This window comes from Coenobita brevimanus, chromosome 31, assembly GCF_032717465.1.
Source record: "Coenobita brevimanus isolate Jiangsu-jjx chromosome 31, ASM3271746v2, whole genome shotgun sequence".
Taxonomy (NCBI): domain Eukaryota; kingdom Metazoa; phylum Arthropoda; class Malacostraca; order Decapoda; family Coenobitidae; genus Coenobita; species Coenobita brevimanus.
This window is the reverse complement of record NC_136984.1, coordinates 17,345,156-17,360,521: the sequence shown is the minus strand read 5'-3', so window position 1 is coordinate 17,360,521 and position 15,366 is coordinate 17,345,156. Positions and strand designations below refer to the sequence as shown.

General features: G+C 40.6%; 1 protein-coding gene across 2 annotated transcripts in view; it reads right to left on the bottom strand.

Moving 5' to 3' along the window:
• LOC145395422 (uncharacterized) overlaps positions 1-15,366 on the bottom strand; it is a 284,261-nt gene that overhangs the window by 22,034 nt on the left and 246,861 nt on the right. For both annotated transcript variants that reach the window (XM_080269026.1, XM_080269025.1), the window contains 2 exons: positions 12,946-13,013; positions 8,940-9,066 (listed from right to left, as the gene is read on the bottom strand). In XM_080269026.1, the coding sequence (XP_080125152.1) occupies positions 8,940-9,066; positions 12,946-13,013 (195 nt within the window). The remainder of the gene's footprint in view (positions 1-8,939; positions 9,067-12,945; positions 13,014-15,366) is intronic.

Below are 15,366 nucleotides of genomic sequence, written 5' to 3'. Positions count from 1 at the left end.
TGGAGTTGCATGGACTGTTGGTACTTCATTTCTCCTATGCAGGATATCAGCCTCACAGGATTCTGGTTCTGTAAACTCTGCCTTTACTTTTGATGCTTCTGGTGATGGCACTGGCTGACCTACTCAACCTAGGCCGACCTGTAAGTGCCCTTCCAAGCAACAATTCTTCGTTCTCAGAAGATGAGTGTTGTAAAACTTCCTTCATCTTAGTCCTCACGTTTGCTTTCAGATGGTCGGCACAATTAGCTAGTTCCAGGTGCTGGGTCTTCCTAGATAATCATCAGCCCAAACCTACTCATTCATCAGAGGTAGTGCAGTCTTGCACCTCTAAAGGTTTAAATTAATCAGCAATGCTTCGTCCAGTAAACGTTGCTCTGCCGTGGAACTGCAGTGGTGTTAGAGTCAGTTGGGAAGACCTTCAACTGTTCCTGTCTGAGTTTACTCCTTCTGTGTCTGCCTTCAGGAATCTCTGGTTGGAGACAGGCCTCTTCCTGCTCTTTAAGAGTATATAGCTTTCTACTCACCACACCATTTAGACTATGGTTACGAGATGGGTGTGCTATTCTGTGATGCACAGATATTCCATTAATTTCTTTTTATGTACAGTTCCCCCTACATGATGTGGCCATTCATTTACACCTGGAGAGGACTTACATAATCTGTAGCCTTTAGTTACCACCCTCTGTGTCTGTCTCAATTGCCGATATTGATCACCTTATACATCAAATTCCTAGGCCACTTGTTCTCCTAGGTGGCCGGGTATCATGCTATGTGGGGTGATACTCTGTGTAGCTGCCATGGTGATCTGGCATCTTTGATTAAGAATTTGAACCCAGTTCTTCCGACTACTGGCGAGCTGACACATTTTTGTGTACAAAATGGTACATTGTTATCGATCTGATATTGGTCTCCCTTGATTGTTCATTGGACTTTTCCTGTCAGAGTTTGCCTGACTTGCACAATAGTGATAATTACCCTACTGTGATTCAGTCATGCACCTCTGTGCCGGTGGATCTTGTCAATTGTTGGTGTTTGGATAAGGTTGGCTGGGCAGAGCTAGTAGAACACTGTTATTTCAACTACAGTGTTCCTGACTTTTAGTGTTCATGATGTAGAACAGTATCTGCTTTATATCAGGTTAGTTTTTCCGCTATTCCTCGAACGTCTGGAAAACTTTGCATGAGACCTGTGCCTTGGTGGAATGAGGAATGTGCTTTGGCCAGGAGTGTGTACAAAACTGGTAGTAGGAGAAACGAGAACGTTAAAGAGGTTGGTTTTTTAAAAATTCTGATTAACCCTTAATAGGAAGAGCAGGGAAGCTCCTACCCACGCAATGACGTCATTTCATGGTTCACCATGAACGATGGCTGACTCCAACATGGCCGTCATTGACTTAGTCAGTGCCAGTGAGTGATCAGGTGTGGTGGTGAGATCATGCTGCTTTCTGGTCTGTGTTGGTGGCAGTGAATATCTGAAGTTCGCAGTGGGATAGGACATGCCCCCTATACCTATAGTGTCCTGTACAGTTGGGTAGGATGTATGCCCTAATTATAATAATGTAAAAATAAAACCTTACCTAATAAAATATCCCCTCTTTGGCTCAGTGGTAACGTGCGCGCCCATGAAGCGCGAGGGCCTGAGATCGAATGTCGGCCAGGATAGTGTGATTAATATGTTTGTGGTAGGTGGGGGCCATCCACTCACTCGATGTAGTGCTGCTCTTGGGTGTCTGCCCTTTCCTCTCCTCCAATTTTCTTTCCTTCCATCCTCTTGTCTTTCTTTCCTTCATTCTTTCCTCGTCCTTCAGCCTACGGGTGACTTTACACTCCCTCTTCTGTCTTCTTTTTCTTCATTCTTTCCTCTTCCTTCTGCCTGTGGGTGACTCTTCAATGAGTAAAAAGCCGAATGGTTTCCTGTACACCAGGAAGCAATTTGCTATCCTGGGTGGTAACCATAAAACCAAATTTTGGCACCTGGTGGTTTAGTAGGTATTTACGGTGCTCCAATCGGATTGAGCCGGCGACGGTTTATATCCAAGGGATGGTTTGGGTTTATTGCTCGTGTAATGCCACTCAGGGATGAGTGAGGCAGGTCACTCTCATCTTAAATGTCAGGACCAAGTTGCCTAGCCCCGGGCTCCTACGCTCCTCATGGGGCAATGTAGGACTGGATGATGAATGAATGAATGAATAATATAATATGAAAATATAATAAGGTACAAAAGTAATCATAACGTATACATTATAATATGAATATACGATAAAAAATACAAAAAAAGGTAATTTTCAATTTCCTCATGTCAAGAATATAAAAGGGTTACGCAGATTTCCCTCCTCCCATTTGAAGTTGTGTATTTGCCTTAGGTTTGTACTGCCAGGCAGAATTTATTTCATTATCATATTTGTTCATTAACCGTTTTTTTTTTTTTTTTCAAAGTAATTATTTTCTATTGAAGAGAAAGTAAGGAATTCTTGTCACTAAAATATTTGTTTCATGTCAATCACACACACATAATGCTAAAGAGTAACCATGTGTATTTTGTTAAAAAAAAATTAAGTTTGGTATTTTTTTCCTCGTGGCGTATAATGTACCCTTTATACCTACAGTGCTACACATTTAACTCTATTCCTGTTAAAGGTGAAAGTTCGTGCCCCTTATCGGCGAGTTCTGAAAACCTCAAGTCGCACTTCTTGGGGTACTTATGTCTCTTGTGTCACCTCATCCACTCCTTTACCACTGATCTGGAAGAAGCTGAGGATAATAACGGGCAAGTATTCACCTTCTCCTCCCCTGGTACTTAAAGTCCAGGGATCTTCTGTATCCAGTGCCTCTGAGATAGCTTCGGCCCTTGCACACACTGGTATAGTGTTTCTAAATCAGATCCCACCAAGCCATTAAGCTGTTTTCAGGTATTCCTTTTTTATGTAATGGAGGGGAGCCTTATGAAGCTTTCGCCACTCTATGTGAATTGCATGATGCTCTCCCGCAGTGCAGTGACTGCTCCTGGACCTGATGACATTCATTATGCTATGATTCACCATTTACTATTCGATTCTCTATTTTCATTAGGTCTTTATAACAGGAATGGGACGATAGTATAAATCTCCAGTAATTGAAGGATGGGTAATGATCATTCTGCTGTTACTGATTATCGTTCAATTTGTCTGACGTCATATTTGCAATCTGTTAGAGGAAATGATTAGTGTAATGCTCGTTTGGTATCTACAGAAAAATATTTTCTTCTCCATCACAAAGTGGGTTTCGTAGAATGCAACCCATTAGACTTGAATCAGCAATATGTGAAACTTTTGCATCTCGACAACATCTTGTGGCTGTTCTTTGATCTGGAATAATACATGATATGGCATGGCACAATGGTGTTCTGAATCAGCTTCATAATTCTGAGATGCGTGGCCACTTACCATTATTCCTAAGAGAATTCTTGTCAGATCGAAAGTTTCAGGTCCATGTGGTCTCCTCACTCTGTTCTTTGACTTCGGGAGGAGGATGTTCCACAGGGCAGTGTGCTCAGTGTTCCTTTATTTGCTGTTGCCATAAATAGCATAATAGATTCCCTGTCTGAAGGGGTCTCTTTTTCCCTCTATTTGGATGACCTAGTGATATGGTGTGCTGGATCCTGGATGTGTGCAGATGAGAAGACAATGCAACTTCCAATAATTTGACAGGGTAGTCAACTGGGCGGTGCGGAGATATTTTCGTTTTTCTTCAACCGAGATCATGGCAAAGCATTTTTGTAGAATAAGGGGGGTTCATCCAGGCCCTGATTTATTTCTAAGTCAGAAACCTGGAGGAGAATAAGTTTTTTGGCTTAACATTGGACTGTTGACTTAACTCGGTTTCGCATTTGAAACTTCAAAGAGTATCTTATTTGCCAGCACTGAGTTTGTTGAGGCTACTGTCTCATTCCTCGTGGGGCGCTGATGATAAGACACTCCTACACCTGTATCAAGCCTTAGTGGGATCTACACATGCCTACGGTTCCGAGGTGTATTCCTCTGCTACTGGGCCACGGCTTCTTATTCTCGATTCTATGCTTAATGCTGGTTTGTGTCTTCCTATTGATGCTTTCAAATCATCTCCAACTCCTAGTTTTTTATCGAGGCTGGTGTGCCTCCCATAGATCTACAGCACAAGCCACTCATTCCGGGGATGGAACTGCGTGAGACAAATGCCAGCCTCACTCACCTGTGATTGTTTGTCACAGGCCATTATTTCAGTATTATGATTTGCATCCTCTTACTCCGTATCGTATTGGCTACAGACTCAAGCAGATTATGAGGGATATAGGTCTGTCTGGAAATCCTGTCTGTCCCATCCGACTTCCATGGATTTCTCTATGGTTCCTTCTGTATGTGCAAGTGTGCAGAGATATCTATTATTACTGCAGAACTGACTGCTGTTGTTTTAGTTTTTCGGCTGATTTTAATACATGAGAAGGCTTCTTGTGCGATTTTAGTGCTTCTCTAAGTGCCCTTTTCGCTTTTCCTGATACAGAGGCATGGTACAGTAAGCTTGTCCAGATTTGTTGGGTTCCCTCGCATGTTGTTGTGGGAGCAATGAGAGGGCGGATACAATAGCTAAAGCTATATCTTCACGACGGTCCCCTACCAAGTACCCGTTTCCCACTTGCGATATGACGCCTTCCTTGAAGTATGCGACACGTGCTTGTTGGCAGAGACAGTGGGATGCTGTTGCTCATAACAGATTAAAGGGAAATTTTAAGAGGGTACTTTTGCCGAGGGTTCTCTCCTCCATGCCTCAGTGATTGGAGGTGTCTGTTGCCCAGCTTCGCACTGGGCACTCACAGCTTATTCATGGGTTCCTTCTGTGTGGATGGAATAAGCCGTATTGTGACGATTGCCTTGTTCCCCTTAATGTTCATCACTTGCTGTTTAGGGAAAATACGTCAGGAATTCCCCCACTGGTATTGGGAGGCGGATGGTGCCTACTGTCTGTCCTCGATGCATGAAGGGGCAATAACTATTTCACTCTTGCTTTTAGTTTTCTTCAGGAACCAGGCTTCCTACCACTTTTATAGGTAACTGATATTTCATTAATTATTTTACCGTCATTTTAGGTGTTTTATTTCTACTATTTTAGTATGATTGTTTTGGGCATCGTTTACTTTGTTGTCCAGTGGCATTTGACCCTGGCAGTTGCATCGCCAGTTTTTTTATTGTATTTAATAATCAGTCAGTGGAATAGGGCGATGGTGCCGTACATCTTCAATAAGTATGATGAAATTCGGTGAAGAAAAGAGATGTAATAATAATAATAATAATAATAATAATAATAATGACAGATGCAGTGATCACCACATGAGAATAGGTGGAGGAGTTCAATAATAACAAATATACAAGCGGTTCCCAACCTAGGAGCCATGGCCCCCAAGGGGGCCATGGGACATTGACTGGAGGGCCATGGGCCTTATTGGTAATATAAGATATTATAAGGTATTTGGTCTGGGTAAAACCTGACAGAAATCAAGTATGAAATATACCTTACTGTGCTAGTTCAGCCTTAATTAAATTGGGGTAATTACCGTTTTCTGCACAATATCAAATATTAAAAATATATAAATATACGATCTGAGTTATATAGAGGCCATGGAGCTTCTCATAATATTCTCGGGGGGCCACAGGACCAAAGAGGTTGGGAACCACTGAAATATACGAATGAAGCCAAGAATCTCCACCAATGGTAATAGGTGGACATCAACTAGAAGACTGTAACTGCCGAAGACAATTACTCCTCTCCAACTGTGAAAATATTGCTGAACTTAGTTTTTCTTTAAAAACTCACAAAACGATGGTCAAATTGCCATGAAAATGTATACATATCTGGTCCAAGACCAACCAAAATTTCTTTGGCCAAGAAATATATATATATATATATATATATATATATATATATATATATATATATATATATATATATATATATATATATATATATATATATATATATATATATATTCTGGATGGTAAAGCACTTGAACTGGGGTGTCCGAAATATCGTAATGCCACGTATGAATGACCTTCAGATTTTTCAGTACAAATGTCCGGAAAATGATTTTATCACAGGTTTTCCTTCTATCTTCATGTATCTATAATAGTTTTGGAGTAAGTTTAGGTTAAAAATTTATGATTTAGGACCAGCGCCCTTGAAATTGGGTTAAGATCACTGAAATTCGGTCAATGTATTATATATTGTCGTGCAGCTGTAAATCCTCAGTAAGTATGATGATATAAACATATGAAAAATGATGGAATAATAATAATACTCACTAGAATAGTAACCTTCAAAACCATTTACCGATCTCCACCAAGCCTTGGGGAAAATAACTGCTGACGGGCACAACTTTCCTTTTCTTTGTTAGAACTCAAAAACAGTTGGGCAGACTGCATCCAAAAAGTAAACAGGATCAGACAAAACGTGTGGGGGAAAGGCGCCATAAAGTTATGTTTTGTTTTCTCCAGTACGGAAGAGCAATTGAAAAGTTTTGTGTTCGAAATATTGTGATGTCTGGCATGAATGTCCATCATTTCATTTTTTTAATACAAAAGTTTTGAAAATGATTTTATCACGGAATTTCCTTCCATGTTCAGTTATCAACAGTAGGTCTGGAGTAAACTGAGGTTGAAAATTCATGATTATTGGACATCTCTGAACCTGTGACCTTGAAACGTACGTCAAGGTCTCTGAAAATTCGTCACAGAAATCTCAATGATAAGGTGGACGAACGAGAGAAAGGGGGAGGGGGGAGGGAGGGTAGCAGAAGGGAACTAACTTTTTTTTTATACAAGGGAGAGGGAACCAAAGGCCAGGGGCCTTCAGATTGCTCCTTTCAAGAAGAAAAAGAAAAACGAGAAAACAGAGAACCAAATTCAAGGTGCATACATTTCAAGATGCCTGGACACACTGCGTTTGAAAGACTGGACATCGTAGGCAGTAGGAAAAACAGACGGAGGGACACAGTTCCAGAGTTGACCTGTTGCATAAATGAAGGATTGGGAGTAGCAGTTAACTCTTGCATTAAAGAGCTGGACAGAAAAGGGATGAGAGTTTGATGCTAGACGGATGCTACATGCCCGCCATAGTGTTGGAGGGATGCAAGAAGAAAGTTTAGAAGAGCAGTGACCATTGAAGTACCGATAGAAAAGATATAAAGATGCAATAGTGCAACAAAGAGACAGAGTTAGAAGAGAGCCAGAGTTAATGAGATGAAAAGCCTTGACTCCACCCTATTGAGAAGAGCTATGTGTTGGGAGCCTCTTCGGACATGAGAGTTGTACTCTACACAGGGGCGAATAAAACCCTTACATAATGTCAACAACATTGCAGGTGTAAAGAAAATTTAGCACAACGAATTTCTTGGAAGCAGATTTTGAGAGAGATGTAATATGAACTTTACACGATAAATACCGAGATGATGAAACCCCAAGTATGTTTAAAGATGATGAAGGATTGAGCTGGATATTGTTAAAAACTGTGGAAGATTTTGTTGGGTTGATAGATGAAAGAACTAAGTATAAAATCATTTTTTTTTCTTTTTAAATCCAAATCAGAGATATAAGCCAAGTCAGACATTTGCTGTGCCATAGCCTCATCCCGTGTTCGTTGAAGAAACTGCTGAGATGGACGCTGCAGGAAGCGAATGGAAAGGTGAAGGGTGGAATCATTAACATATGAGTGAATATGGTTAGGTGTACAGATTAGAAGGTCATTGGTGAATAAAAGGAAAAGAGCTGGAGACAGGAGAGAACCCTGAGGAACACCACTATTGATACCTCAACGAGAAGAACGGTGGCTGTCTACAACAGCTTCTATAGAATAAGCAGAAACGAAGCTAGAGATGAAGGCGCAGATAGAAGGATAGAAAGCGCAATAGAGTAGTTAGGAAATTAAAGATTTGTGCCGGACTCGATCGAAAGCCTTTGGGATGTCAAGTGCAATGGCAAAGCTTTCACCAAAGTCCTGAAAGGAGGATGACCAGGAGTCTGAAGGGTATGTGTGAGGATCACCAGCGAAGCGTCCCTGACAGAACCCATACTGACGATCAGTAAGAAGGTTGTGAGAGGAAAGATGCTTTAAAATATTTTTGTTAAGAACGGACCCGAAAACTTTTGAAATACAGGATGTTAAAACAATTGGGCGATAGTTAGAAGGCTGTGAATTGTCACCCTTCTTTGAGTCAGGCTGAACGAGAGCAAACTTCCAGCAAGAAGGAAAGGTGCAAGTTGATATACAAAGACAACAGAGTTTACAGAAGCACAGTTCTTCAGGACAACAGGAAGGATCCCATCAGGCCCATATGCCTTGTTAGAATTTAAGCAAGTAATGGGAGAAAATACATCAACTGAAGAAATTTTAATTTCAGTCATGAGGAAGTCAGAGGAGGGAAGAGATGGAGGGACAACACCTGAATATTGTGAGGAGGAATTCGAAGAGAAAGTCTGAACGAAGATTTCTTCTTTATCAGTAGAAGAAATAGCTACAGAGCCATCAAAATGGAAAAGAAGAGGGAAGGATAATGAGTTAAAAAGGTTTCTGGGAAGGTGCCAGAAGGAACAGGAAGTTTTCGAGTTGGAGAGTTCAGAACATTTAGTATGGATGACATTATTTTTAGCAAATCGAAGAGCAGACTTCGCATGATTCAGGGCAGAAACATAAAAAATATGAGATTCGGGGGTGGGTTGGCTCCAGTACCTTTTATAGGCCTTCTCCTTGTAGTGAACACCATTAGAACAAGCGTGATTAAACCTTTTTTTTTTTTTTTTTGGCATTAGTCAAAAGATATGAGAAAGGAATTTATCCTTCCATGCCCGAGATAATAAACTCCATAATGTCCATGCCACACTCAGATGGCTCTCGGCCATGGAAGTAATAATCATACTAGGGAAAATCAAACAACTTACCAGCCAGGGTTGGAGGGATCATCTCTATATTGATATGGGCGTTGAAGAGCTCGGAACATTCAGAAGCATAACCAGCTGCAGCTTTGTAAGTCTGCTCATCCACCTCACCGTGGAGTTTACTTAGGATCTGTGGAAGTAGTTATAAAGAATCCTAAGTATGTGGTCATAAGGGTGCATCCTGATTACGAGGGGGCTGACGAAGTGAACTAGAGCTGAGGCGGGCTGGAGGGTTTGAACATCCGAACTCCAGACGAGTAGGCTGGTGTTGCCATGGCGACGTCATCACCCTCGGTAACTGCAGGCGGCAAGATCCCCGGCAGTAAAAAAAAAAAAAAAAAAAAAAATCGTAGACGGCATTCTTAAGGATGTCACAGTTGCTGGAAAACAATATGCTGGAGTACAATCTGCTTGCTGAAAGGCACATCTTGCTCTGGATAGGGTTTAAAGCAGAAAATTAGTGTTAGATTATCACAGGACAGAAATTTAGAATAATGAATAAACAAGAATCATTTTGATAAAGCAGTACAGATCACTAAATGTGTATGCATCCTACAGTATAACGTGATTACTGAAGAAGCGGTAGGATGCAACAGCTAGTCCCATGGATGATATGAAAGAAAATCCTGGTAATGTGTGGTTTTAGAACTCAACAGAAGAATGGTACTCAATAATGGGAACAAATGAGAGACATTCGCAGAGTACTTCTTTTCAGATGAAGGCTCAGTACCTTGGAAAATGAACATAGGTTTTGCTTCCATATCCAGAATTAGAGCTTTGAAATAGTCCTATAAATTTATTATTGCAATTTTCCGCCTATTATCTTCGCTATCTCTCATAATAACTCGTATAACTCGTGTAGTGTAAATACTGATTTGCCTTGTAATAGAAATTCATGGACAAAATGGCTATCACCAGATCAGTACGTGTATACATGTATACAAAAATAAACAGACTAGACATTTCTTTTCTGTATTATTTCATATTTACACCCAACTCACTGACAAGAAAATGGGCTAACTCATCTTATACTTTACGCAATTCTAAGCCTTTTTTCTTCTATGGCACTTCCGTCGTACATCAACCGTTGATGAGGTATGCAAATTATATTGTTATTATTTTCAATGAGAGAGAGCCATCTTTCCCCGGCAGTGGTCGGACAATTGTGTGTTCGTTTGTGTGTGTTATGTGTGTGGGTGGATAAAACCCATGAGTCGCACATGATTCAGCCAATCACAAAGTAGGATTTCAAACGCCCCACGCTAGGGCCCGCAGGATTTGAAAGTCAGTTCGTCTCCAGCCATGAACTGCGAAGGCTGCAAAATTACCGTAATTACTTCAGGAGCCGTAAACTGGTTGGTAAAGGCATTATTTCGTATTTACACCCGGTTGGGTTAGGTTAGATGAGGTTTGGTTAATGTCAGGAGGGTTCGCTCCCCCCAGTTAGGAAGCTCGGCCAGGGCTAGGGGGGTCTGGGGGGCAAGACCCCCCAGTTAGGAAACACGAACTCCCTAAGAAACTTAATATTATAACTTTCCAAAGGATTTTAGTGTTTTTGGTTTGAATTTGATACCAGTTTCAGTCGGAAATCACTCGTTTTTGCGTGTTTTCCCCACCCAAAACGACCCTTTCCCACAGGTCCCCCATTATTCCTGGAGGAGGGAGGGACCGCAAAAAAAAAAAAGTGATTTCCGACCGGAATGATTATCAGATACACACGAAAAACACTAAAATCCTTCGGAAAAATATAATTTTAAGCTTGTTTGGGAGTTGGGTGTAAATACGATAATTTACCTTTTTTTCTCCAGTCCTCTTCCATTGCTGTGCAATAAAGGCTCTGTCATTGTGCATCATACGGCGTGTCTCCTATACAGATGATGTTAGTGAAACCTCAGTGTTAAGCTGCATTATATCAGACCTGCCTGGGTGGCTTCAAGTTAACTGTCAACTCTTCCTGGGCAAGCCCATGCAGGCTCATGCTGGTGCCTGTTCACAACCGTTGGCAGTGTGGTCAGGTGTTTTGTTCTTCTGGTTCACTTAGTCATGCACTCATGTTGGTAGCACGGGAGAGAGTTCGGTGTAATATAATTCGGCACCATCGCACCTTTCCTTGGGAGTAGATGAAAGAACTCGGGTAATCATACCAAAAAATCATCAGAATAACCGTGTTTTGACATTGAGCCAACCTATACCTAACAAACTTGGGTCCAACCTAATGTTCAAAAAACATAATCCCTGATTTTCTTTGGGAGGATGACAAAGGTGCACCGTTGCTGATTCTCTTCTCGAGGCACTCAGACATTGCTATATGACTGGATGACTATGTGACCCCGAAGAAAAAGAATTGCATGCAGCTAAGGGTATAAGTTATTGTGATTTAAAACCTCCCTCCTTAACCCGCTCTGGCTCGCAACTGCCTGCCCACTTTCAGTCTGGATGCACCCTATCACAGCCACTTCCCCGTAGACCAACATAGCAATAAAATAGGAAGGTAAGAAAGTAGTGTTAGTAAGCTTCCTCACCACACAAGAATACCGCCTATAGAACTAAGCTGATGTTTTCTTTCCCATCTGAGTTTCATAATCAGACTGGAGTAACCTTATCTCATTACGATACTAGAGGTCACATGGTAAAAAAGTAAAATACATAAGTAAATAATTAAGACAAATTAGTTTACAGTTGCAATAGGTCTTGCAGGGTGAGTCTGGGTTGACTATTCTTCTCGTTTTACGAGTATATATAAAGAGATAAGATCATAAGAAGAGAGGACAACTGTAGTAAGCCAGTTGGCTCATGTTAGGCGTCTCCTCCAACAGTGTAACATAAACTACTAGAATAAAGCAGGGATAGCAAAGAAGAAGGCTTTCTCACGCCGACCAATCCCTCCAGCCGAAACCGGCAGGAAAAGGTGAGAAAGAGCACCACTCAGTATAGAAAAAAACTGACGTGGGAATTTAATAGTAAAGTGCAAGAGTTGATTCATGCAGGTAGAATAAATCCGCTAATCACCATAACATAAAGATTCATCTCACTCCAACTCCAATTAACGAGTCTAACCTGACTGTGAAGCAAGTTAAATTTAACCTGACTTGTTAGAGACATATATACCACCATGTTACTTTTTTTTTTTTTTTTTTTTTTTTTCAGTGTACGGTATATCCGGAGTGCTGGAGAGGGATCCCTTCACCCGGTGGCACCTGACATGACTATGTGGCTCCACTGCCTGGTTATACAAACCTCGCTTAACTCACAACCCATCCACCAAAAGGAGGATGTGGTCTGCAAGAGAAAGGTAACTTCATTCTGAAGCCACTTGGTTCACATTCATATGAGTCTGGGGTTACAACTACTACTACTACTACTACTACTACTACAACTACTGCTACTACTACAAATGCTACTACTACTACTACTGCTGCTGCTGCTGCTGCTGGATGTCCGCTGAGGGGGTGCGGTGATATTCGTCAATACTTAACATATTATATGAGAACTCAGTAGCAAAATATATTAAAATCTGTCATGGCTTAATTTTTTCCTCACTGTTGACTCGGTTTTCATTATGAAGCGTCTTCTAACTGTACTGAAGATAAAAGTATATACGGTCAACATTATATACAACTGAACCCTTTCAGTACTTGTTGATGTTTAGTACAATAGAAAAGGCTTCACAGAAATTCCAAAAAGATTATGAACTAGAGTCTGGGAGAAATACAAACTAATACATAAATAAGTTAATAAATTAATTAATTAAAAATTGCCAGTGGAGCATCCCTGAATGAATTCATATCGACGGTTAGAGAACATTTACGAATGAAAAGATGCTTCAGAATCATTATATTTAAGACAGACTGAAAGGCTTTAGAAATACAAGAGATGAAACTTTTCGCGATAACAACAGGTTTGATAAATTGATGTATAGAGATAGAGAGAGAGAGAATGTGGTACGTCCAGCGTTTAACAGGTGTAGCAATTAAGGTAAAGCCAAAATAAAGCTTGTGAAATATGTTACCTGGCTGCATTTGTCCAGCTGAGACAGGCAAAACTCCAACGTCCTTGGTTTACTGCACTGAGCTAGCGCTGGGGAGAGGAAGGAAGTTATTGTGAGATTTTGACACATGAATGAAGTGGAACTTATTGTAAGATTTTGACATATCAATGAAGTGCTGCGGCGGTAAATATTGCTACACACCAGCATCACCATCTCTCTCTCTCTCTCTCTCTCTCTCTCTCTCCACACACACACACACACACACACACACACACATATATATATATATATATATATATATATATATATATATATATATCTATCTATATCTATATCTATATCTATCTATCTATCTATCTATCTATCTATCTATATATATATATATATATATATATATATATATATATATATATATATATATATATATATATATATATATATATACTTAGGCTGCATCCTCCTCCAAAGAAAGGGGAGTAGCCGAGACAGGACGACACACTCCCAACTTACTCATCCACACACACATTTATTCATATCTGTTCCGCAAGGTGAAAAGGGACAGATCCTCACCGCACCACACAGCACGAGGGTCAATTACCAGTGTAATCAGCGACATCCGTAGTTGGGCCCAGCAGCAGAGCTGGTTTACCCCTGCCACATCATAATGGACCCATCCCCTTACCCACACCTGACCTGATCAGCTGGTCAGACCAAATGCAGGAGAATATCTCTGCAGGGCAGCGTCACCATTTATTCATGCACAATTTCTCTCTAATCTTTCCTATCATGTGCAACAACTCTTCCTTGCTCTACGGAAATCCCTCTTGCTTCTAACGCTCTCTTCACACTGTCCGTCCATCCAATTCGTGGTCATCCTCTCAGCCTCACCTCTCACATCCTATTCAGTTATCTTTTTCACCAATCGCTCATCATCCATTCTCTCCATATGCCCAAACTATCGCAGTGCTCTCTGTTCAACGCAGTCAGCTACTTTCTGCGTGACTATAGTTCTCCTTCACACTTCCTCATTTTTGACTCGATCCATACGCGTCACTCCTCAAATAATGCTGAGACACCTCATCTCCAATACATTCAAACTTTTCCTCTCTGCTACACCCATATTCCATGTTTCAGCCCTGTATAACGCAGTTGGTACCACTACCTCCTCATAAAGCCTTCTCTTTTCATCCATTCTAAATGAACGGGATGTAAACACTTTTTTCAGTCCTCCCAGAGCCTTTCCTACTTCATTCATTCTAAACTTCATTTTACATCTATTCTTCCGTCTACAGCAACATGTGACCCTAAACACTTAAAACACTATACCTCCTCAAACAACTCACCATTCAAAGCTACATTCATCCTCCTACCATCTACCAACCTCGTATACTTCATCACTTTAATTTTATTCTCATTTACCCTCATTTCCTCCTTTCACCACCCCTCCAATCTCCTCTACCAAGTGTCCCAATCTCTCCTGCGAATCATCCACCTGTGCAGTATCATCCGTAAACAGCAACTGATTCAAATTCCACTCTCTACCATCAGCATTCACCAGACTCAAACCTCCACCTAACACTCGCATTCATCTCCCTTGCAACACCATCCATATACAGTATATATTAAACAGCCTAGGCGAAAACACACATCCCTGCCGCAGCCCGACTCTCACAGAAAACCCGTCACTCACAGTATTTCCCACTCTTATACACGCTGTACTGTTTACATAAAAACTTTTCATTCCTATTAACAATCTATCCTAAAGTCCATACAGTCTTTAAACATACATATATACCGTATATATATATATATATATATATATATACCCTCAAGTATATACTGGTATACAATCATAACATTGGCGATACATTATAGACCCTTGTCACACTCTATTTTTTTATATTTAAACACTCCTTTAGAAGCCAACACTACACTACCAGCATTAAAAATTAATTGCAACTTTCAGCACCTCTCCATCAACATCATACATCCGCAAAGTGTTTCATAATCCTGCCGAGTCTCCTTGTCATACACTTTTTCCAGATCCATAAATGACAAGAATACCCTATAGTCCTTTACACTTGCATTCTTCATATTCTCACGGTAAACCTTTGATCCACACATCCCCTACTACACTTCAACCTGTATTAACCTCAGTTAAGGAAGCTCCTAAGCAGTTTACTGTATTTTTGGATACAGCACAATTAAAATCCCTTGCGTGTTATTTTTGTCTTCCATGTTGGTGTGTAAAAGATAAATTCAACATAAGAGGCAGCAGTAAGGCAGAGTATGGAAATAAATCACCAAGGAGAATGTATTAGATATTCCTTAATCGACGAGAACACGTGTCTTGAAAACACTTCGTTTCTAACCAGACGTTCTGGTATATTTCCCACCTTTCCTCTAATTATTCTTCCATATAAGATTCTTAAATACATTCAC